Source organism: Ascaphus truei, chromosome 17 (genome assembly GCF_040206685.1).
Source record: "Ascaphus truei isolate aAscTru1 chromosome 17, aAscTru1.hap1, whole genome shotgun sequence".
Classification (NCBI taxonomy): Eukaryota; Metazoa; Chordata; class Amphibia; order Anura; family Ascaphidae; genus Ascaphus; species Ascaphus truei.
Window position 1 is genome coordinate 3754255 of NC_134499.1, and position 22497 is coordinate 3776751.

The window sequence follows — 22497 nt, forward strand, 5'->3', positions numbered from 1 at the left end:
TCTCTGCTTGCTGGCACCCCTGGAAACTCATAGCCTAGCAATCTCTGCTCACTGGCACCCCTGGAAACTCATAGCCCGGCAATCTCTGCTTGCTGGCACCCCTGGAAACTCATAGCCCGGCAATCTCTGCTTGCTGGCACCCCTGGAAACTCATAGCCTAGCAATCTCTGCTTGCTGGCACCCCTGGAAACTCATAGCCTAGCAATCTCTGCTTGCTGGCACCCCTGGAAACTCATAGCCTAGCAATCTCTGCTTGCTGGCACCCCTGGAAACTCATAGCCTAGCAATCTCTGCTTGCTGGCACCCCTGGAAAGGTAAAACAAAGAAAATTCTATATTGTCGCACAATTACATACATTGCATGTACAACAAATGAGTTCAAGAGCTGACACTCCAAAACCCCACAATATGGATCAGAGGTAACCAGACGGGCATAATACCCTGGTTACCCCCTCACCGTCACTGCGTGCCAATGGAAAGCCGCAGCATCATTCGTCTCAGCTTCCTATTGGCCCGCGTGACTCTGGGATTTACCGGTGGCTCCTTCTCAGGAATCAGGGGGTCCCAAATGAATGAGGTTCAGCTTTGGTACCCCCTCCCTTCCAAATCTGTGTAAAAAAAAAAAAAAAAAAGGCGTGGATTGCTCCTTAAACATTGTCGTCACCTGATGTATATTTTTGGGGGCGGAACAGTTAGTTTCCCTCGTTACTCCTTAAAATGTCATTGATACTCTAATATTGCAATAATTACTACCGGTACTTTACTATTGCAGTATACTGTTTATATTTCAGTGTTTATTTGATACATTTTCTGTTTAGTATTATTATTAATATGGTGTTTTCATTTCAATGTTTATTGTCCAACCCCGAAATCAACTTTGAGCTAAACGCACCATATGAAAGCGTGACCACGTACAGGACCCGCGTGGCATTCTCTCGTTAGGAATTGGCACTGTATCAGGGAGATGTTATAGTCAATATTTACTTTCCCAGAACCCCGTGCTTGCCTCACTGTCACTTTTCATTGGCACCCAAGTGCGGGAAGTGACATTATCAGGCTGGAAAGAGAAAGCTTCATCTGATTCTGTTTGTCATGTTGTGCTATTGCAGGCATAGGAATTTTTATAGCGACTTGGGAGGGGGCTAAGGAGAGGGGGGTTGGGGTTGAAGAAGGGGGTTGGGGTGGGAGGAGGGGGTTGAGGAGGAGGGTTGGGGGGAGGAGGGAGATTGGGATGAGGGTGGTTGGGAGGAGGGAGACTAGGAGGGGGTTGAGGAGAGGGGGGTTGTGGGGAAGTGGGAGGAGATTGGGAGGGGGGTTGAGGATGAGGAGAGGGGGTTAGGGGGAGGAGAAGGAAGATTGGGAGGGGGTTGAGGGGGGTTGGTGTTGAGGAGAGGGTTGGTTAAGGGTGGACGAGGAGGGAGATTAAGAGGGGGTTTGGAGGAGGAGGGAGATTGGGATGCGATTGGGAGGAGGAAGATTGGGAGGGGTGTTAGGGTTGAGGAGAAGGGGTTGGGGGAGGAGGGGGGGTAGGGGCGGAGCAGGGGGTGATTGTGAGGAAGGAAGAGGGGGGTTGGGATGGGGGTTTAGGACAGGGGTTGGGGGGGGAGGAGGGTAGATGGGGGGATGGGGAACTATGGAAATATGAAATGATGGATGTTTTTAAATGGTTAGGAAAACAAGGGTCTTTTTGTAGGCTAAAGAGGCGTTCATCGTTAACCTGATCTTCTATTTCCAAGCTTTCCTATAATTTTGTAATCCTGATTTGTAAATCGTGTGGTCTCGTATTATTCTGAAAATGCCCCATATTCTGCGATTTCCAAAATCCTGCGCGTATAGGGACAGCGACAATCTCATTGGTTTAATATATTTGACACTTTTGTTCCACTTTTCATATCTTTGCAGCCTCAAATGTAGATATGACACATATAACGTTGATTTGGCCTCATTATACCGTTAGCCAGAGTCAAAGCAACAAAGAATAACATGTGTTTCACCTCTTGCGTGTCATGGTTACACTTTTCACATGCTGTGGGAGAGGAGTAATGGTGGAAGACCGATCCAGATAAATTATCAATGATCATTAATTCCCCTTCAAAAGAGTCCTTAATTATCAAGGAAACACTGTCCAACCACAGGTTCTCCTGCAGGAAATGGGAAAAGCAGAAAACAGCAGAAATCAGTACGTAGAAATGAACAATACGGACAATATGTAGACTGATTACACATTTTGTTTCATCCTAGAATCCTTAGGTCAGGGGCGGCCAACTCCAGTCCTCAAGGGTCACCAACAGGACAGGTTTTCAGGATATCCCTGCTTCGACACAGGTGGCTCAGTCAATGACTATATTGACCTGTCGGTGGCCCTTGAGCACGGGAGTTGGCCAGCCCTGCCATAGATATTTACATCAACGACAAACACATTGTGTTTTGCTGCTCATTGTGGGGCATAGTAACTAAGCGGCGCCTGAGTAACAATCCCCGAAGGGCAGGGAATTATTGGCCACCAATGCCCAGGGTGGGGGGCTTATTACTATCACAGGCGCATATATTTGTTTAAATTATTATCAACGGATCACCGCTTCACCCCCCCCCCCCACCCCCGCTTTCTGCGGGGCCTTCCTGCTACCCATTTCACACCCCTATCAGCCCCTCTGACCTGAGGATGACTCCATCCCAGGTTGCCCTACCCTCTCCTGAGGATGCCCCCTCCCTTCCCTCTGCCTCCCGCTCCTCCGGACGGCCTCCATTCCTCCCTCCCGCCCGCATGAACAACACACAACCCCCCACCTCCGCCAATTAATAAAATATCTCTGATTTGGCAAGGTGCCAAAAGTTCCAGCCACTACTGGCTAATAATGCCTGGGATTTTAACCAATCAATCAGAGAGCAGTTTTTTATGAATGCCTGGGATTTTAACCAATCAGAGAGCAGTTTTTTTTTACGAATGCCTGGGATTTGAACCAATCAGAGAGCAGTTTTTTTTTACGAATGCCTGGAATTTTAACCAATCAGAGAGCAGTTTTTTTTTAACGAATGCCTGGGATTTGAAACAGTTTAGCCTATAATCCTCTGGCATCTGAAACATATTATAGGAGGTATTATCATGATCTGCTATCTGGCGCCGGAAAGGCGTCCTATGCAATAGCACAGCTTAGTAAAGATGGGCCTGAATGTGCTAAGAAATGAGGCAGTGTGTATTTTGGGTGCTGGTTAGAAGCAAGCTATGAATAGCAAAGCAAAAAAAATGTTCATGCATAATATTTTCCTGATAAGAAAAAGAAGAAGGGACTTCAAACTAAAGAAAATATGAAGTCAACGTGAGATCATTCCGTCTGGATGCTCATTGTTTGGGGGATATTCCAGTAGCTGCAAGTCTGTCCTTGTAAAACCGCCCGGTTTGACATGGTCACAAGTCGCAGATTAAAACTAGCCAAAAATCTGTGTTCTGTACATTTATTACAAATCACATCATTTTAACCGCTTCTACGCAAAGTGACAAACCGCGTCTACGCAAAGTGACAAACCGCGTCTACGCAAAGTGACAAACCGCTTCTACGCAAAGTGACAAACCGCGTCTACGCAAAGTGACAAACCGCGTCTACGCAAAGTGACAAACCGCGTCTACGCAAAGTGACAAACCGCGTCAACGCAAAGTGACAAACCGCGTCTACGCAAAGTGACAAACCGCGCGGTTTAACATGGATTGTACTTGCTTTGGAAGCGGAACAACCTGAAGGTGGTGCTAGCTCCCTCCAGAGCCTGAATAACAGAGGTTGTGGGTTCTGGTCCTGTTGGGTCTCATACCAGTACCACCTTGTCACAGGAGACCAGGCATTTACACCTTTTTACCAGGATCATACATTGAGCAAAACAGGCAAAGTGAAATAAATTATAAATTTATTCGCATGAAAAGGCCACAATGTTACACAAACTACACAAGAAGAGACACACTTACTTGGGAATTGGGGTAGAAAACTAGACTTTCCTAGCTGTATGGCACTCTAAACAAGTCTTCCTTTGACCGGGACTTAGCCCGTAAGGTCCTGGAACTCAAATCGGCATGAAATTGCAGGCGCCACCGCTCCCTTCTCTCCGGGGGACTTGATTTTGTTTGACCGGGACTTAGCTCCAAACATCCTGGAACTAAAATCGGCTTGAATCTCCCAGCCGCGACCGCTACGTTCAATTCTCAGAACTTGTTCGCAAAAAGCTGGACTTATGGAAAATATTCTGGGTTGGTTCTTCTGAAGCCGGTTCCTTGCTATTCGCGCAAGAGCATCTTTTTTCACATTCAAAAACCCTGCCGCTGTTTTCGCGCTTGAGAATCTGTTGGCTGATTGGCTGAGGGGATTCTTATAGTATTTTGGAGTTCATTCACAAACTACTACAGCCAATCACAGCGTGGGAACTTTTCTTCCAGCCAATCAGAGAACCTGTGAAGCCAGGTAAGCGGGGATTCTGAATCTGCCAAGGGACATGCGCAAGTTTGCCACCTGGTTCCTTGCTATTGAGATGCCAACTGCTGGGTCGGGATCCTCCAAGTCTGGTGGGGCAAATGGTAGTCCGGACTACTTCCATTCATCCCAGGACGTGGGTACTTGAACCCTTCCCTCCTACCCAAATGGTATTCACACCTCAGGCATCCTCTGGTGGTTTTCAACTCCGATGTCCTACAGACTTACTGGCACCAAACTTGGTTGCCCTGGTGGCCTGTCGGAACATTGGTTCTGAAAGTCCCAGCTCATTACCGTACACAACAGTATATCTACTACTACTACTAGAACATACCTCTTTGACTACAAGTATCTTTGGCAGAAGATTTCCCTACAATTTTAGGATTTACGCTTACCTGGGCAGGAGAAAAGCACCTCAAGCTATGATGCCCCTCAGGTGCCGGTCTGCTCTCGCGTCCCCCATTGCCCAAACCAGAGGCTGGCGAGGGTTGGGAACATAGACCATGGGCAAGTTCCATTTCAATCTCTGCATCCAGCTCAGCGTCCTCCTGCGCTTCCTTGTTGCTGTCGTCCAGGTGTTTCATTAATACGGCAACCACTACATTAATCAGCACGAACTGAGCCGTTAGCACAAAGCTCACAAAGTACAAGGGGGAGATGAACTGTAGGTTGCTCAAGCAACTGCGGTCATCGTTGGTGCAGTCACGCAATGTATCCTGCCAGAAAACAGAGAGGTGACAATGTAACACATGCATTTCTAAAGCCCTCAAAAGGGGTGAAGGCTGAATACTTACGGCAAAATCCACAAAAGGGTGCTGTGCTTTAGCACGCCTTTACTCCCGGTGGGAGCTTATCACCCTTTTGTGGATCTGGGCCTTAGGGCGTTTGATTAATATGTGCTGGCTACTAGGGAACAAGTTAAAGAGATTCCTGGGTTATAAACTTAAAAAAGATTAAACTACTATGGCAACAGACATTTCTAAGGATAATTAGAAGGACCGACCTTGAATATGGAGTATAGTTTTGGGCAACACTCCATAAAAAAGACATTATGGAGCTAGAAAACGTGCAGAGAAGAGCCACCAAATTAATAAAGGGGATGGATAATCTAACTTATGAGGAGGGGCTAGCTAAATTAGATTTATTTACATTAGAAAAGAGGCGTCTAAGAGGGGATATGATAACTATATACAAATATATCCAGGGACAATACAAGGAGCTTTCAAATTAACTATTCATCCCACGGGCAGTACAAAGGACTCGGGCCATCCCTTAAGGTTGGAGGAAAAGAGATTTCACCAGCAACAAAGGAAAGGGTTCTTTACAGTAAGGGCAGTTACAGTGTGGGATTCATTACCCATGGAGACTGTGATGGCAGATACAATAGATTTCTCCAAAAAAATGTTGACATCTTTTAAAAAAGGAAAGGTATACAGGGATATACCAAATAAGTATACATGGGAAGGATGTTGATCCAGAGAGTCATCTGATTGCCAATATTTGGAGTCAGGAAGGAATTTATTTTCCCCTTATGAGATATCATTAGATAATGTGTCACTGGGGTTTGTGTTTGCTTCCTCTGGATCACTATGCTGTAAGTATAGATATAGGATAAAGTATCTGTTGTCTAAATTTAGCATAGGTTGAACTTGTTGGACGTACGTCTTTTTTCAACCTCATCTACTATGTAACTGTGTAACTATGCTACCCCCCCCCCCCCCCCGAACCTTAATGAGATCAGCTGTCAGACTGGGCCATATTCCATGCTAAGATGCACTCTATCCGACAATGAGCAGCCACTGTACCTTATTGTTTCAACACTATTCCCTCTAGAGTGTAAGCTCTCCGGAGCAGGGCCCTCATTACCTTCCATATCTGTCTGTCCACATTTGTATGTAAGTGTTTATGTAATATACAGTACATAACTCTGTGCCCCATTCTACCGCACTGTGGAATATGTTGTAGCTTCACAAATAAAATATAATAATAATAATTAGGGTATCAAAGTGTCATGTGTGATTCTTGCACCGGGTTTTAGGGTGTGGTGGGTTTCTTCTAGTTGAGGAGGCAGGGTACATGCATTATTTGTACGTTGATACCCCCTGGCTCTTACCTTCATTATTCCGTTCCAGTTGTCCCCAGTGGAAACCTGGAATAGCGTCAGAAAAGCCATCCCAAAGTTTTCAAAAGTCGCATGTCGGCTCATCCCCTCACACGGGTGAGCGTCATTGCAAACTGCGGCAGGGTGTAGCAAGACAAGCGGATTAATCAGAACTCAAACCATATACAAATGACCAGGAAATATTAGACATTGATACAATACACAGGTAACGTACCCAGCTTCCCGAAAAGCTCCACTCCCAGAGCAGCGTAGATAAAGAAGAGAAGCATGAAAAGCAGTCCCAGGTTCCCGACCTGAAATAAAAGCAGCGCTACCGGGTCAGAGGAAGGCGGCAGAACATGGCAGAATATTTATAATTACATTACAGGGCGTATTTACTAAATGGTGCTAAGCAGCGTGCACTCAGGTGTCATGGCTTAACACGGCTTAGAAAATGTAGGCTAAATGGAAACATGTATACAGAGGTGAAACTAGTGGGGGGAGCAAGTGGGGGAGCAGTTTAGGGGGGCAACGGTTGGACGTGCAGAGGAGGGATGAGAAGGGAGCGCGATGTTGGTGACATAGGGGGGAGGAGGCGGACCCAGCCGTCTGACCCAGAAGCCACTCACAACTTTCGGTGTCTGCCACCGAGACGGACCCTTTGGGGGGGATTGAGAGAGACTTGGGGGGGAGGAGTGAGAGAGACTTGGGGGAGGAGTGAGAGAGACTTGGGGGAGGAGTGAGAAAGACTTGGGGGAGTGAGAGAGACTTGGGGGAGTGAGAGAGACTTGGGGGAGGAGTGAGAAAGACTGGGGGGAGTGAGAGAGACTTGGGGGAGGAGTGAGAAAGACTTGGGGGAGTGAGAGAGACTTGGGGGTGGAGTGAGAGAGACTTGTGGGTGGAGTGAGAGAGACTTGGGGGTGGAGTGAGAGAGACTTGGGGGAGGAGTGAGAGAAACTTGGGGGTGGGAGAGTGAGAGAGACTTGGGGTGGGGGAGTGAGAGAGACTTGGGGGAGGAGTGAGAGAGACTTGGGGAGGAGGAGTGAGAGAGACTTGGGGGAGGAGGAGTGAGAGAGACTTGGGGGAGGAGGAGTGAGAGAGACTTGGGGGAGGAGTGAGAGAGACTTGGGGGGGAGTGAGAGAGACTTGGGGGGAATAAGAAAGACTTGGGGGGGAGTGAGAGAGACTTGGGGGGGGGGAGTGAGAGAGACTTGGGGGGGAGTCAGAGAGACTTGGGGGGAGTCAGAGACATGGGGGGAGTCAGAGACTTGGGGGGATGAGTGGGAGACACTTGGGGGGGAGTAGTGAGAGAGAAATGGGGAGAGCGAGAAAGACTTGGGGGGAGTGAGAGAGACTTGGGGGGAGTGAGAGAGACTTGGGGGGGGGGGAGTGAGAGAGACTTGGGGGGGGAGTGAGAGAGACTTGGGGGGGAGTCAGAGAGACTTGGGGGGAGTGAGAGAGACTTGGGGGGGAGTGAGAGAGACTTGGGGGGAGGAGTGAGAGAGACTTGGGGGGGAGTCAGAGAGACTTGGGGGGAGTCAGAAACATGGGGGGAGTCAGAGACTTGGGGGGATGAGTGGGAGACACTTGGGGGGGAGTAGTGAGAGAGAAATGGGGGCAGTGAGAAAGACTTGGGGGGAGTGAGAGAGACGTGGGGGGAGTGAGAGAGACTTGGGGGGGAGTGAGAGAGACGGGGGGTGAGAGACTTGGGGGGGGTGAGAGACTTGGAGGGGTGAGAGAGACTTGGGGGGAGGAGTGAGAGAGACTTGGGTGGAGGAGTGAGAGAGACTTGGGTGGAGGAGTGAGAGAGGTTTGGGGGGAGGATGGAGAGATGGGGCAGTGAGATAGACTTATGGGGGGAGTGAGAGAGACTTGGGGGAAGAGTGAGAGAATTAGGGGGGAGGAGTTAAGAGACTTAGGGGGGCGTGAGAGAGACTTGGGGGAGGAGGGAGCAAAAATTGGGAGGGGTGATAGAGACTTGGTGGGACTGAGCCAGATTGGGGGGGGGGGGAGGGGGAGAACTAAGAGAGACATCGGGTGGAGTGAAAGACTGGTGAGGGAGGAAAAGAGAATGGGGGGGGGGAGAGAATGAGGGAAGGAGGTGAGAGAGAAAGGGGGAGAGAGATGTAACACACAGTACAAAAGATTCACAAATACAGTTACAAATGACAGGATTGTTTTGCCTCGGTTCTAGAAAACAAATAATTTGGAGCAGTTGCTGGAACTTGCTCAAGGGGTTCCTCCTCTGCACGTATACAATATAAGGGCTCCTCCTCTGCACGTATACAATATAAGGGTTCCTCCTCTGCACGTATACAATATAAGGGTTCCTCCTCTGCACGTATACAATATAAGGGTTCCTCCTCTGCATGTATACAATATAAGGGCTCCCCCTCTGCACGTATACAATATAAGGGCTCCTCCTCTGCACGTATACAATATAAGGGTTCCTCCTCTGCACGTATACAATATAAGGGTTCCTCCTCTGCACGTATACAATATAAGGGTTCCTCCTCTGCACGTATACAATATAAGGGTTCCTCCTCTGCACGTATACAATATAAGGGTTCCTCCTCTGCACGTATACAATATAAAGGTTCCTCCTCTGCACGTATACAATATAAGGGCTCCTCCTCTGCACGTATACAATATAAGGGTTCCTCCTCTGCACGTATACAATATAAGGGTTCCTCCTCTGCACGTATACAATATAAAGGTTCCTCCTCTGCACGTATACAATATAAGGGCTCCTCCTCTGCACGTATACAATATAAGGGTTCCTCCTCTGCACGTATACAATATAAGGGCTCCTCCTCTGCACGTATACAATATAAGGGCTCCTCCTCCGACACGTACTGTATGATGAAATCCATCGTTTGAAAAGTCGGGTCAAGTTGTCAGTTCTGTCTGCAGTAGGTGCACAGTCTGAGCTGCATTATAAAGGAGGGGGGCTCAGGGAGTAAGTCACTGACTCTGAAAGCAATGACTGAGTTTGTATCAGGGTAGCCGGGTTCAATTCCCGGCGCCAGCTCCTTGTGACCTTGAGTTACATTTTATCTCCCTTTGTATCAGGCACCAAAGTCACAGATTGTAAGCTCCTCTGGTCAGGGACGGTGTCTGTAACAATCCTATGTGCCGCGTACCGCGCTCTTTCAGTTCCATTGGGAGAAAAGTGCTATATGAAATAAAGTTGTAATTATTATTATTTTTACTAAGTGATGCTGACCCATACGACACCGCACAGCCCACTCCAGTGACGGTCCGTAAGGGGTCTTTCCTATGTCTTAGCACTGCTTAGTAAATAGGCCCCTATATGCATAGCAGAATATTTATTAGTTCTACGAGGTCTTAACTAGTGAGTGGCAGCTAACATTCAACAATAACTATAATAAATAGCAAATAAACCCTGTGGAGTAGTGAATTCCAACTGATATGTAGGATTTTATTGGAATAATATTGCACTTTCCGATCTTTTTTTATTGTATTGTATTGTATGTCTTTATTTATATAGCGCAATTAGTGTACATAGCGCTTCACAGCAGTAATACATGTGGTAATCAAATAAATAACAGATAATATAAATAACAGATCATGGGAATAAGTGCTTTAGACATAAAAGTAACATTTCGGAAGAGGAGTCCCTGCCCTGAGGAGCTTACATTCTAATTGGTAGGTAGGGAGAACGTACAGAGACAGTAGGAGGGAGTTCTGGTAAGTGCGTCTGCAGGGGGCCAAGCTTTATGTATCATATGTTCAGAATATCCACAGTGCTATTCATATGCTTCTTTAAGCAAGTGTGTCTTAAGGTGGGTCTTAAAGGTGGATAGAGAGGGTGCTAGTCGGGTACTGAGGGGAAGGGCATTCCAGAGGTGTGGGGCAGTCAGTGAAAAAGGTTTAAGGCGGGAGAGGGCTTTAGATACAAAGGGGGTAGAAAGTAGACATCCTTGAGCAGAACGCAAGAGTCGGGATGGTGCATAGCGAGAAATTAGGGCTGAGATGTAAGGAGGGGCAGAAGAATGTAAAGCTTTAAAAGTGAGGAGAAGAATGGAGTGTGAGATGCGGGATTTGATCGGAAGCCAGGAGAGGGATTTCAGGAGGGGAGATGCTGAGACAGATCTAGGAAAGAGTAGAGTGATTCTGGCAGCAGCATTTAGGATAGATTGTAGGGGAGACAGGTGAGAGGCAGGAAGGCCGGACAGCAGGAGGTTACAGTAATCAAGACGGGAGAGAATGAGGGCCTGAGTCAGAGTTTTAGCAGTCGAACAACAGAGGAAAGGGCGTATCTTAGTTATATTGCGGAGGAAAAAGCAACAAGTTTTAGAAATGTTTTGAATGTGAGGGGCGAATGTGAGAGAGGAGTCGAGTGTGACCCCTAGGCAGCGTGCTTGGGCTACTGGGTGAATGATCGTAGTTCCAACAGTAATGTGGAAGGAGGTAGTAGGGCCAGGTTTGGGAGGAAGTATGAGGAGCTCTGTTTTAGCCATGTTGAGTTTAAGGCGTCGGAGGGCCATCCAGGATGATATAGCAGAGAGACATTCAGAAACTTTGGTTTGTACAGCAGGTGTAAGGTCGGGTGTTGAAAAGTATATTTGTGTGTCGTCAGCATAGAGGTGATAATTAAACCCAAAAGATGTTATTAGGTCACCTAGAGAGAGTGTGTACAGAGAAAAGAGAAGAGGTCCCAGGACATTGTTTCATTGTTTCATGTTAAAGCAGCGGTCCAAGCTGACGGTTTTAAAATGTATTTATTTATCTTCCCCTTTAATATGCGCATCAATACAATCCACACAATGATTAGTAATTAGCTAAGTTGCCGATCGATCGGCGAAGATTCGGCTCCGGGGGTTCACTAAATGGCCGCCAGTGCAGCAGAAGAGGACCAAAGATGCAAAGGTCTGTGGGGAAGATCATGTGACCAGGCAGTCACTAGATACAATTGGTGCACTGCTAGAGAGAGGACGGGGCTCAAAAAGGGGTGTGCCAGAGCCTGTTTCAGAAGAGGAAGGGGATGTGGCTTTGTAAATAGTTGCTATAGAAACAAAAGATGCTTGTTACTTTATAATGCATTAAACATGTAATTTCAGAGTTTAAAAAAAAGCTACAAGTATTTTCTCATAGTACAGAACTGATTTTTTTTTAAGCACATGTAGGATATTGCTTGGTCTGCAGATTTAAAATATAATTGCCACTGAGTTTCCACAATTGTTATACCTAGAGTGGGGGGGGGGGGGGCGGGAGGGGGGCAACTCCAGTCCTCAAGGGCCACCAACATGTCAGGTTTTCAGGATATCCCTGCTTCAGCACAGGTGGTGCAGTCATTATCTGAGCCAGTTATTGAGCTACCTGTGCTGAAGCAGGGGTATCCTGAAAACCTGACCTGCTGGTGGCCCTTAAGGACTTGAGTTGTCACCCTTGACCCAGAAGGATACTTGTAATTCCCACAATATAATATAATTGCAGGCACTCCTAATGTCCTAATCCCATTCCTAACATCCTCTCCTGCCGTACCCCTAGCATATTGTGCGGCACCCTAATATTAATGTGCAGCGGAGACATTTCCGTGCGGGACCCTGTGAGGTGCAGTTGTGTGATTGCTTTATACAGTAGCTCCGTTTTGCAAGGAGTTACATTTGGCAGCAGACGGAGGAATCTGCCATAGTGTGCGGTCTGAGCAAGTTACCAGCACAATCAGGGAATCTGCCATAGTGTGCGGTCTGAGCAAGTTACCAGCACAATCAGGGAATCTGCCATAGTGTGCGGTCTGAGCAAGTTACCAGCACAATCAGGGAATCTGCCATAGTGTGCGGTCTGAGCAAGTTACCAGCACAATCAGGGAATCTGCCATAGTGTGCGCTCTGAGCAAGTTACCAGCACAATCAGGGAATCTGCCATAGTGTGCGCTCTGAGCAAGTTACCAGCACAATCAGGGAATCTGCCATAGTGTGCGCTCTGAGCAAGTTACCAGCACAATCAGGGAATCTGCCATAGTGTGCGGTCTGAGCAAGTTACCAGCACAATCAGGGAATCTGCCATAGTGTGCAGTCTGAGCAAGTTACCAGCACAATCAGGGATTCTGCCATAGTGTGCGGTCTGAGCAAGTTACCAGCACAATCAGGGAATCTGCCATAGTGTGCGCTCTGAGCAAGTTACCAGCACAATCAGGGAATCTGCCATAGTGTGCGCTCTGAGCAAGTTACCAGCACAATCAGGGAATCTGCCATAGTGTGCGGTCTGAGCAAGTTACCAGCACAATCAGGGAATCTGCCATAGTGTGCGCTCTGAGCAAGTTACCAGCACAATCAGGGAATCTGCCATAGTGTGCGCTCTGAGCAAGTTACCAGCACAATCAGGGAATCTGCCATAGTGTGCGGTCTGAGCAAGTTACCAGCACAATCAGGGAATCTGCCATAGTGTGCGCTCTGAGCAAGTTACCAGCACAATCAGGGATTCTGCCATAGTGTGCGCTCTGAGCAAGTTACCAGCACAATCAGGGAATCTGCCATAGTGTGCGGTCTGAGCAAGTTACCAGCACAATCAGGGAATCTGCCATAGTGTGCGGTCTGAGCAAGTTACCAGCACAATCAGGGAATCTGCCATAGTGTGCGGTCTGAGCAAGTTACCAGCACAATCAGGGAATCTGCCATAGTGTGCGGTCTGAGCAAGTTACCAGCACAATCAGGGAATCTGCCATAGTGTGCGCTCTGAGCAAGTTACCAGCACAATCAGGGAATCTGCCATAGTGTGCGCTCTGAGCAAGTTACCAGCACAATCAGGGAATCTGCCATAGTGTGCGGTCTGAGCAAGTTACCAGCACAATCAGGGAATCTGCCATAGTGTGCGCTCTGAGCAAGTTACCAGCACAATCAGGGAATCTGCCATAGTGTGCAGTCTGAGCAAGTTACCAGCACAATCAGGGATTCTGCCATAGTGTGCGGTCTGAGCAAGTTACCAGCACAATCAGGGAATCTGCCATAGTGTGCGGTCTGAGCAAGTTACCAGCACAATCAGGGAATCTGCCATAGTGTGCGCTCTGAGCAAGTTACCAGCACAATCAGGGAATCTGCCATAGTGTGCGCTCTGAGCAAGTTACCACCACAATCAGGGAATCTGCCATAGTGTGCGCTCTGAGCAAGTTACCAGCACAATCAGGGAATCTGCCATAGTGTGAGGTCTGAGCAAGTTACCAGCACAATCAGGGAATCTGCCATAGTGTGCGGTCTGAGCAAGTTACCAGCACAATCAGGGAATCTGCCATAGTGTGTGGTCTGAGCAAGTTACCAGCACAATCAGGGAATCTGCCATAGTGTGAGGTCTGAGCAAGTTACCAGCACAATCAGTGAATCTGCCATAGTGTGCGGTCTGAGCAAGTTACCAGCACAATCAGGGAATCTGCCATAGTGTGCGGTCTGAGCAAGTTACCAGCACAATCAGGGATTCTGCCATAGTGTGAGGTCTGAGCAAGTTACCAGCACAATCAGGGAATCTGCCATAGTGTGCGGTCTGAGCAAGTTACCAGCACAATCAGGGAATCTGCCATAGTGTGCGGTCTGAGCAAGTTACCAGCACAATCAGGGAATCTGCCATAGTGTGCGCTGTGAGCAAGTTACCAGCACAATCAGGGAATCTGCCATAGTGTGCGCTCTGAGCAAGTTACCAGCACAATCAGGGATTCTGCCATAGTGTGCGCTCTGAGCAAGTTACCAGCACAATCAGGGATTCTGCCATAGTGTGCGCTCTGAGCAAGTTACCAGCACAATCAGGGAATCTGCCATAGTGTGCGCTGTGAGCAAGTTACCAGCACAATCAGGGAATCTGCCATAGTGTGCGGTCTGAGCAAGTTACCAGCACAATCAGTGAATCTGCCATAGTGTGCGCTCTGAGCAAGTTACCAGCACAATCAGGGAATCTGCCATAGTGTGCACTGTGAGCAAGTTACCAGCACAATCAGGGAATCTGCCATAGTGTGCGGTCTGAGCAAGTTACCAGCACAATCAGGGAATCTGCCATAGTGTGCGCTCTGAGCAAGTTACCAGCACAATCAGGGAATCTGCCATAGTGTGCGCTCTGAGCAAGTTACCAGCACAATCAGGGAATCTGCCATAGTGTGCGCTCTGAGCAAGTTACCAGCACAATCAGGGAATCTGCCATAGTGTGCGCTCTGAGCAAGTTACCAGCACAATCAGGGAATCTGCCATAGTGTGCGGTTTGAGCAAGTTACCAGCACAATCAGGGAATCTGCCATAGTGTGCGGTCTGAGCAAGTTACCAGCACAATCAGGGAATCTGCCATAGTGTGCGGTCTGAGCAAGTTACCAGCACAATCAGGGAATCTGCCATAGTGTGCGCTCTGAGCAAGTTACCAGCACAATCAGGGAATCTGCCATAGTGTGCGGTCTGAGCAAGTTACCAGCACAATCAGGGAATCTGCCATAGTGTGCGCTCTGAGCAAGTTACCAGCACAATCAGGGTACAGATACGGAGACAAGGAACTGGAAATAGAAGCAGCTGCTGGGAACACAGACAGCAGCCGGGCAGCTTCTCTGCCCATTAGCGATGTGAAGAGATCAGCTGGTAAACGGGACAGAGGGGGAAAGCGATTGGTGGGGTACCAGTGCTGTACTCATCACCTCGGGAGACTCGTCTAATGCAGGGGGGCTCACCTCCAGTCTTCAAGTCCCCCCAACAGGTCAGGTTTTCAGGATATCCCAGCTTCAGCAGAGAAGGCTCAATCAGTGGCTCAGTTACTGAAGCAGGGACTGATTGAGCCACTTGACCTGGAGCTGGGACTGATTGAGCCACCTGTGCTGAAGCAGGGACTGATTGAGCCACCTGTGCTGAAGCTGGGACTGATTGAGCCACCTGTGCTGAAGCTGGGATATCTTGAAAACCTGACCTATTGGGGGCAGGGAGCTTGAGGACTGGAGATGAGCCCCCTGGTCTAATACATGAACATCAATATGAAGTGAAACTCAGCCAGTGTGATGCCAGAGCAGTGATCTGATTCAAAACCGACACCGCTGCTCTCTTTCCTTTGGGTCTCTCCTTCCATAGTGATCACCTCCCTACGATTGGAAGGAGTGAGGCTCGCTCCGGGCCAGGTCATCCATCAGGAGACTCTTATTAGACGGACACAAAGCTCGTTACACCTTCTGCCCCCCCCCCCCCTCCTTAAATAAATAAAATGCACCTGGAGTTTTCATTCTCAATTATGCTAGTTTGGAGAGTTCTGCTCTCATGGGACCCGGAGGTAGAGGGATGATAGCGATCAATAGCAGATGAAGAGGAATATTGATCAAAGAGGCGGTGATAGAGACAGAAGGCAAGAGAGATGAAAAAGAGAAGGCAAGACACGGCGTGGAGGAGCAAAGGGAGCGAGAGAAGAGGTGCGGGAGGCGGTGAGGCGGCCAGATAGATGTATCGGAGCGTAAGGGCCGTGAAATCCAGACGGAAATGACAAGAATTGATAAAATGAATGTGATGGATAGAAAAGTTGTAGAGAAGGACACATCCGATTGCAAAGAGTTAGTAAGGAAACGGAGGAAATAAACAGAGCAACATTCTCATTATCCTACAAGTGTTGTGTTTGTAAATAAATCAGTTCTGTAGTATTAGATAATACTTACTGCATTACAAAAAAATAAACTCTTAATTGCATTTTTAATGAGTTTGCATATACCGAGCATCCTTTGATTTCTATAGCAGGTTTTACACCTCCCCAGCAGTGCAAGATCTTTGTAACACTTTCCTGTTTGGGATCATTTGTTGCCAATATTCCCAGCAATTTGAGATGCAAACTGCAACAATAGACAATGTTACCTACAGGAGTGGCCAACTCCAGTCCCCAAGGGCCACCAACAGGCCAGGTTTTAAGGATATTCCTGCTTCAAATTGACTGAGCCACGGATTGAGCCACCGGTGCTCAAGCAGAGATATCCCTAATACCTGGCCTGTTGGTGGCCGTTGGGACTGGTGTTGGCCGCACCTGCATATCAGGATACATTGTAGCTGCTGAGTAACACTGACTGAAGGATTGATTGAAACTGGAAGGCGTCCATTACATGAACCCGGGGAAGCAAGATTTTTGCTGATTGATCACGGGAGAACAAATTGATCGGCAACTTAGGTAATAAGTGTTCAATAAAGGTAATGAAAGGCTGCATATATTACAACACCAAATAATTTGTAAAGTGTCCCCAGTAATGCCTCAATGAATAGAACGGAGAATGAGCAACTTTGGCTGAGTTAAAGAGCGTAGAAAATGAGGAGGAAAGAGGTTTAAGAAAACGAATGAACACAGCGTTAACACGGCTGTCTGCAGCCAGACGGAGCACAAAACATGCCTCTAATATCCCGGCCCAGCAATAAAAGTCATTACCTGCGGCAGAGCTTGTACCACCGTGTCCAGTAACGCCCTCATGCCCGTCGCCATTTTCAGCAGCTTTAACACTGCACGGAAGAAACAAGTCAGGAGAATACGCAGAGCGATTGTTACAATGCTGGAAGTGTCACCGGAGCACGTCCACTCCGGGTGTTACCATCTTACACTTTCATTTTCCTTTACAAAGGCAATCCAAGCCGCTTCTTCTTATTTTTTTAACATTGGATTGAAGCAGGGGCTCTTCCGGAGCTGAACCCCATTCATTTCAGCTGCGGGGACCCCCTGGTTCCGGAGATAGACCTCCGTAGGGGGTGCCAGCAGCCACTCTGCACGGCTAGCCGGGTTCACACGATGCGGGCCAATAGGAAGCCGTGATGTCATCTGGTTCGGCTTCCTATTGGCCCATGTGACGCAGGAGCTTTAAACTTTAAAACCCAGCTAGCTCACCAGGGTCGTCTACCGGCACCTACTATCGGGGTAAGTTTCTCCGGAAGTAGGGGGTCTCAGGAGCTGAATTTAATAGGGTTCAGCTCCGAAAGACCCCCGCTTTAAACCTGTGTTAAAAAAATGAAAACTTAGAAAACAGCATGAATGGCTCCTTTAAGCCTCCTCATCTACAACCTAACTGCAACATCAAATAATGAAAATGTAATGGCAATTTTTAAATGAAAGCATTTCTGGCAGCAGAATAATGTTGTAATCGTCATTCTAAGGCACATTGTAAGGGATTCACGTTGGGAACCAATATGACTATGACTTTCTAATACGCTGAGGTGCCTATTCATAGATAAGTGCTACTCAGCATCTATATATAATGCAGCAGTCATGTTCAAGGAGAGGACAGAAAGGAGCTGCTGCAACCGAAATTAAATAGAAAGAAGACTTAAGTGCCTACGGGGTCATGAGTGGCAACAGTATCCATAATTCTCAAGCGCTGCAAGAGTTAAAGGGCTTACTGAATGCCATTAAGGAGATATATACTTTAGAAGAGAATGCTTATAAAACATGGCAGGGCCGCCGACAGCTTTCCCGGGGCCCAGGACCCGTCTCCACCAGGACTCCAAATTGTTGAGCGGGGAGGTGGTGTTCATTCCCCCCCTGTTGGCAGACCTGCGAGTTACACCCCCTCCCCCTCACTCTCCCCCTCTTCCTTCTCACCCTCTCTCTTCCTCTCCTCCCTCATTCTCTCTCACACTCCTCCCTCTCTGTCTCTCTCACTCTCCTCCCTCACTATCTCACAATCTCTCTTCCCTTCCCTCTCTTACTCTTCCCTCCCCTCGCTCACTCCTCCCTCCCTCTATCTGCCACTCTCCTTCCCTCTCTTACTCTTCCCGGCTTTTGGCGGGGCCTAACCTCTGAGTTCGAACTGCCGGAGCTGGCCCCTCTTCTGCCCCCGGGCCAAGGACAGAGGTCCCTGCACTCCCCTCCCTGTCGGCGGCCCTGAAATATGGTGCTCAGCTGACATGCACAGACACTATTACCCCTGGTGATGCGCAGCACTCTCATGATGCGAATAATAGTAGGATTGATGGGCAAAGCAGCACTGATCTCAATTTCTTCCAGAATGATCCCCATCACAGACAGGAGCACGATGGCCAGGTCCAGCTGGTTCCACCTTAAGTATAACGACAAACAATACCCAATATGTTATGAAACTCAGCTAAGCCTCTGGCACCTTCTTCTCACTTAATAATTGGGACTTCGGATGTAGAGTGACTCTCTGTTCCCAGAGCCATGCTACATGAGAAGAACATCCATTGCTTTCCCATTCTTTAAAGGGACCATGCCACGGTTTGATGTGGCACCTGGCCAGGTGTAGCTGCAACTCTGGGAACAAGATGTGATGCTACAACTGTACCCAACCCGAAATTAGTCATCCAGAGCTACAGTACCTAGAGGCAAGGTATTCAGGAAATCAGGGTGATAATTAGAGCTAAACACATGTTAATGAAATAAATCTTTAAATGTTGCCTGTGGGTAGGACCTTGATGGCAGTTAAGAACCATTTGTTCCACCTAGTCTGCCCATTCTCCTATCCCCGGTCAAACATCAGACCCTGTCAGAGAGCATGATTGAGTTTTGACCTCACCCGTCTCACTGCTTCCACCCTGAAATACGGAATCGTCACAATAAGAGGGTTTGCAACATATCTACACTAAGGGACCTTTACTGTGAAAGAGGACTTTATTAGGGGGTCCGAACGGGCGCATTAGTAATGGTGAAAATGAAAAGCCAAGCAGTTTTGTTATTTTATTGAACCCACATGCCAATTCTTTATAGGTGATGCTGAAATGCTTCAAAGACTTCTGAAGTCAACAAAAAGTATGGGAAAGCTTAAATATGAGCAACATGCATAAAGAAGTACTCGTGAATAGGGACATCTAGCAATATACGTTGGAGATTAAATGAAATGAAACGTGTTTCATACTTGGGTTCAATGCTACAACATTCTGCTTATGGTTGAGCTTTCCATGAGTCATATTCATTTACAAAGGTGGCAGTCTGAGTATTAACTCCATTTTGTTCTAAGCTAGAAAACTACTGGGTAGGTTTCACACTGAAATATAACATCAAGATAAAGAGGAACGCATTTTAAAGAAAGTCTGCGCTCTTAACCCCCTCGATGGCAGTGAAGTGGTTTATTACATCTCTTTGGAAACAGGCTGATCTCCTCCTTACAGGTAAGATGAAAATGGAGAATATGCTTCTGCAGAGAATATCCCTGTGTCGTACAAGGCTCCGCATGAGAACCGGCTACATACAGCATGCCGAGCTCATCAAACACGCCCGCGGCACTTCCCCCAGCAGCAATCCCTGTGCAAGTACCTAAACTAATTACACTGTTCAGTGGGATTGGGGCATCATTACAGACGTCTGGAAAGTAATCTCTTCCGCTACCCCATGTACGCCCCACTGATCGGGCACAGGCGATTCCTGGTTAATTACAACACTTCCTATACATGTTTGGAACACATCTAGCAATCCTGAGATCCAATTAAGCTCCAGAGGTAATCACTAGGCACTGTCAATAAACTCAATACATAGCTAACGATTAAAATAATAATATAAAAAACACCCCTGTTATGTGCGCAACACAAACAATCTATCGCTGAGTGTCCCCCACATCAGATTGGTGGAACTTCATATCAGGTTTGTGCACGTGATACAAGGATTGCTATCGGCTCACATTATGTACAATCTTTTCCAGGGGAATTTGGAATCCTTCTGGTTAACTGCTTGAGAAATCATGTAACCCTGTAACAGACTATATTGTGAAACAAATAACTGTCCGGGGCCTCTAATAGACATATAATAGTCCAACCATAATTACGTCTATTAGAGGCGCCAGGCAGTTATTTGTTTCTCATTTGCTTATCATCTGATTTTGATTAATCAGATGACTTTCCTAGGCTGCTAATATATTCACGTTGTGTTTATGTCACTATATATATTACTGTATTTCTCCTATGTGATACCTTTCTTGTGATTCACCTATTCATTAGAAATTTTCTTTAGCACATATACCCAGCATTAGCACATATACACAGCATTAGCACATATACCCAGCATTAGCACATACAGTATACCCAGCATTAGTGCTTTTTGCACTCTCTTTTCACAATAGACTATATTGTGGTTTTGGGTTAAAGCCTAACGATAATGGCGCCTTGACATTTCCTACTCCTTCACTATAAATATTTTCTCAGCACGCCCCCTGCCCCCGTCGGTTTCCAGTTTTAAAATCACCTCTGACCTCCTTCCCTTACTCTTTTTCCTGCCCATTGGGGGGTCACTCTAGACCAGGATGGCCAACTTCAGTTCTCAAGGTCCACCAACAGGTCAGGTTTTCAGAATATACCTGCTTCAGCACAGGGGGTGCAGTTCTCAACTGAGCCTTTGAGTGAGCCACCTGTGCTGAAGCAGGGATATCCTGAAAATCTGACCTGTTGGGGGGGTGAGGGGGCTTGAGGACTGGAGTTGAGCACGCTTGACTTATACAATGGCTGGGCTCAAGACTCTCATTGACTACTTGCCTGTCCTTGAAGAAACGTCTGAATCCAAAGGCCACCAGCTTCAGCACAGCTTCCAGTACAAATACAGTGGTAAACATGTAGTTACAGTACTTCAAGGCCACTTCAAGAGACTATGGAAAAGAGCAGCGTTGGACATGGTAAACAGAAGCATCTCCATTCCCCAGTGTTATAGTAGGTTACGTTTGGTGAATAGCTGTACACGTGTAATTACAGTTTATTAACACACAAGCTGAAAAGCGTGAGAACTATGCAGGTAACAGCAACCATTTCTAGGATGGCTCTATTTCCCCCTAATATTTGCACTCCCCAAATCTGCTACAGTAGGTAAGGGGTTGTATAAACCTCTTGTAATATAACAAAAAGGCAAAAAGCCTCAGTGCTACATCCAATAGGATGTCAAATTATATTAAATTATAATTAAATGATATCGTTAACCACGTATCTGTTTTTTTCTCATAAGTGAGGGTTATTTAGTTACATTCTTTGGCCAAAGCATTTTAAGCCTGCAAACCCCGCCACGGTATCCCCTCTTCTGCAAGTCCTAACACCTGTGACTGAGCAGTCTATTAAGAGAGTTCTCCCTCCGTGAGAGAGATTGGGAGAGCTGTTTGCGGGTGCAATAGTGTTAGGACTTGCAGAAGACTGGATACCATGGCGGGGTTTGCTAACTTAAAATGCTTTGGCCAAAGAATTGAACTAAATGACTCTCACTTATTAAGAAAATCAGATAGGTATTTAACTATATCATTTGTCCTATTAGGGCTGTTCTATACAGCATGCAGCCGTGCCGCATGCTTTTCATGTATATAGAGCCGGGAGCTGCAGGTTAGTGTATATGTGTGTGTGTATGTGTGAGTATATGTGTGTGTATATTTGTGTGTATGGGTTGTGTGAGTGAAAGTAAGTCCTAGATAGATTTTTTAAAGAAAAAAAAAAAGTTTAATAAATATATATTTTTTTGTTTTACAATCATTGACACACACACACATCCATACAAACACACATCCACGCATACATACACACATACACACACACACACACACACATCCATACAAACACACATCCACGCATACATACACACATACACACACACACACACATCCATACAAACACACATCCACGCATACATACACACATACACACACACACACATCCATACAAACACACATCCACGCATACATACACACATACATACATACACACACACACACACACACACACACACACACACACACACACACACACACACACACACACACACATACACACACACACACACACACATACATTTGAGCGCAGGTAGCGGCGCGAAAAGATGAATTTCTTCATCTTCGCCGCTGTCTGTCGGCTCCCCTCTCCCTGCTGTGCGCGCGCGGCCCTTGTATAGAAAGGCTGAATAACGTCAGCCAACTGAAATTCCGCGCGCGCACACGGCACTATAGAACGTGCCTAAGATGTAGCATTGGGGCTTTTTGTCTTGTGTTGTATATATTGGGTCACAATTCAGAGGGTTTGGGTTGTGAGCTTGCAGA

The 22497-nt window shown here is 47.1% G+C and overlaps 1 protein-coding gene across 2 annotated transcripts in view; it reads right to left on the reverse strand.

Moving 5' to 3' along the window:
* CACNA1I (calcium voltage-gated channel subunit alpha1 I) overlaps window positions 1-22497 on the reverse strand; it is a 274871-nt gene that overhangs the window by 23918 nt on the left and 228456 nt on the right. For both annotated transcript variants that reach the window (XM_075573743.1, XM_075573745.1), the window contains 7 exons: window positions 20966-21075; window positions 18413-18546; window positions 16929-16999; window positions 6790-6868; window positions 6567-6688; window positions 4849-5169; window positions 1994-2140 (listed from right to left, as the gene is read on the reverse strand). In XM_075573743.1, the coding sequence (XP_075429858.1) occupies window positions 1994-2140; window positions 4849-5169; window positions 6567-6688; window positions 6790-6868; window positions 16929-16999; window positions 18413-18546; window positions 20966-21075 (984 nt within the window). The remainder of the gene's footprint in view (window positions 1-1993; window positions 2141-4848; window positions 5170-6566; window positions 6689-6789; window positions 6869-16928; window positions 17000-18412; window positions 18547-20965; window positions 21076-22497) is intronic.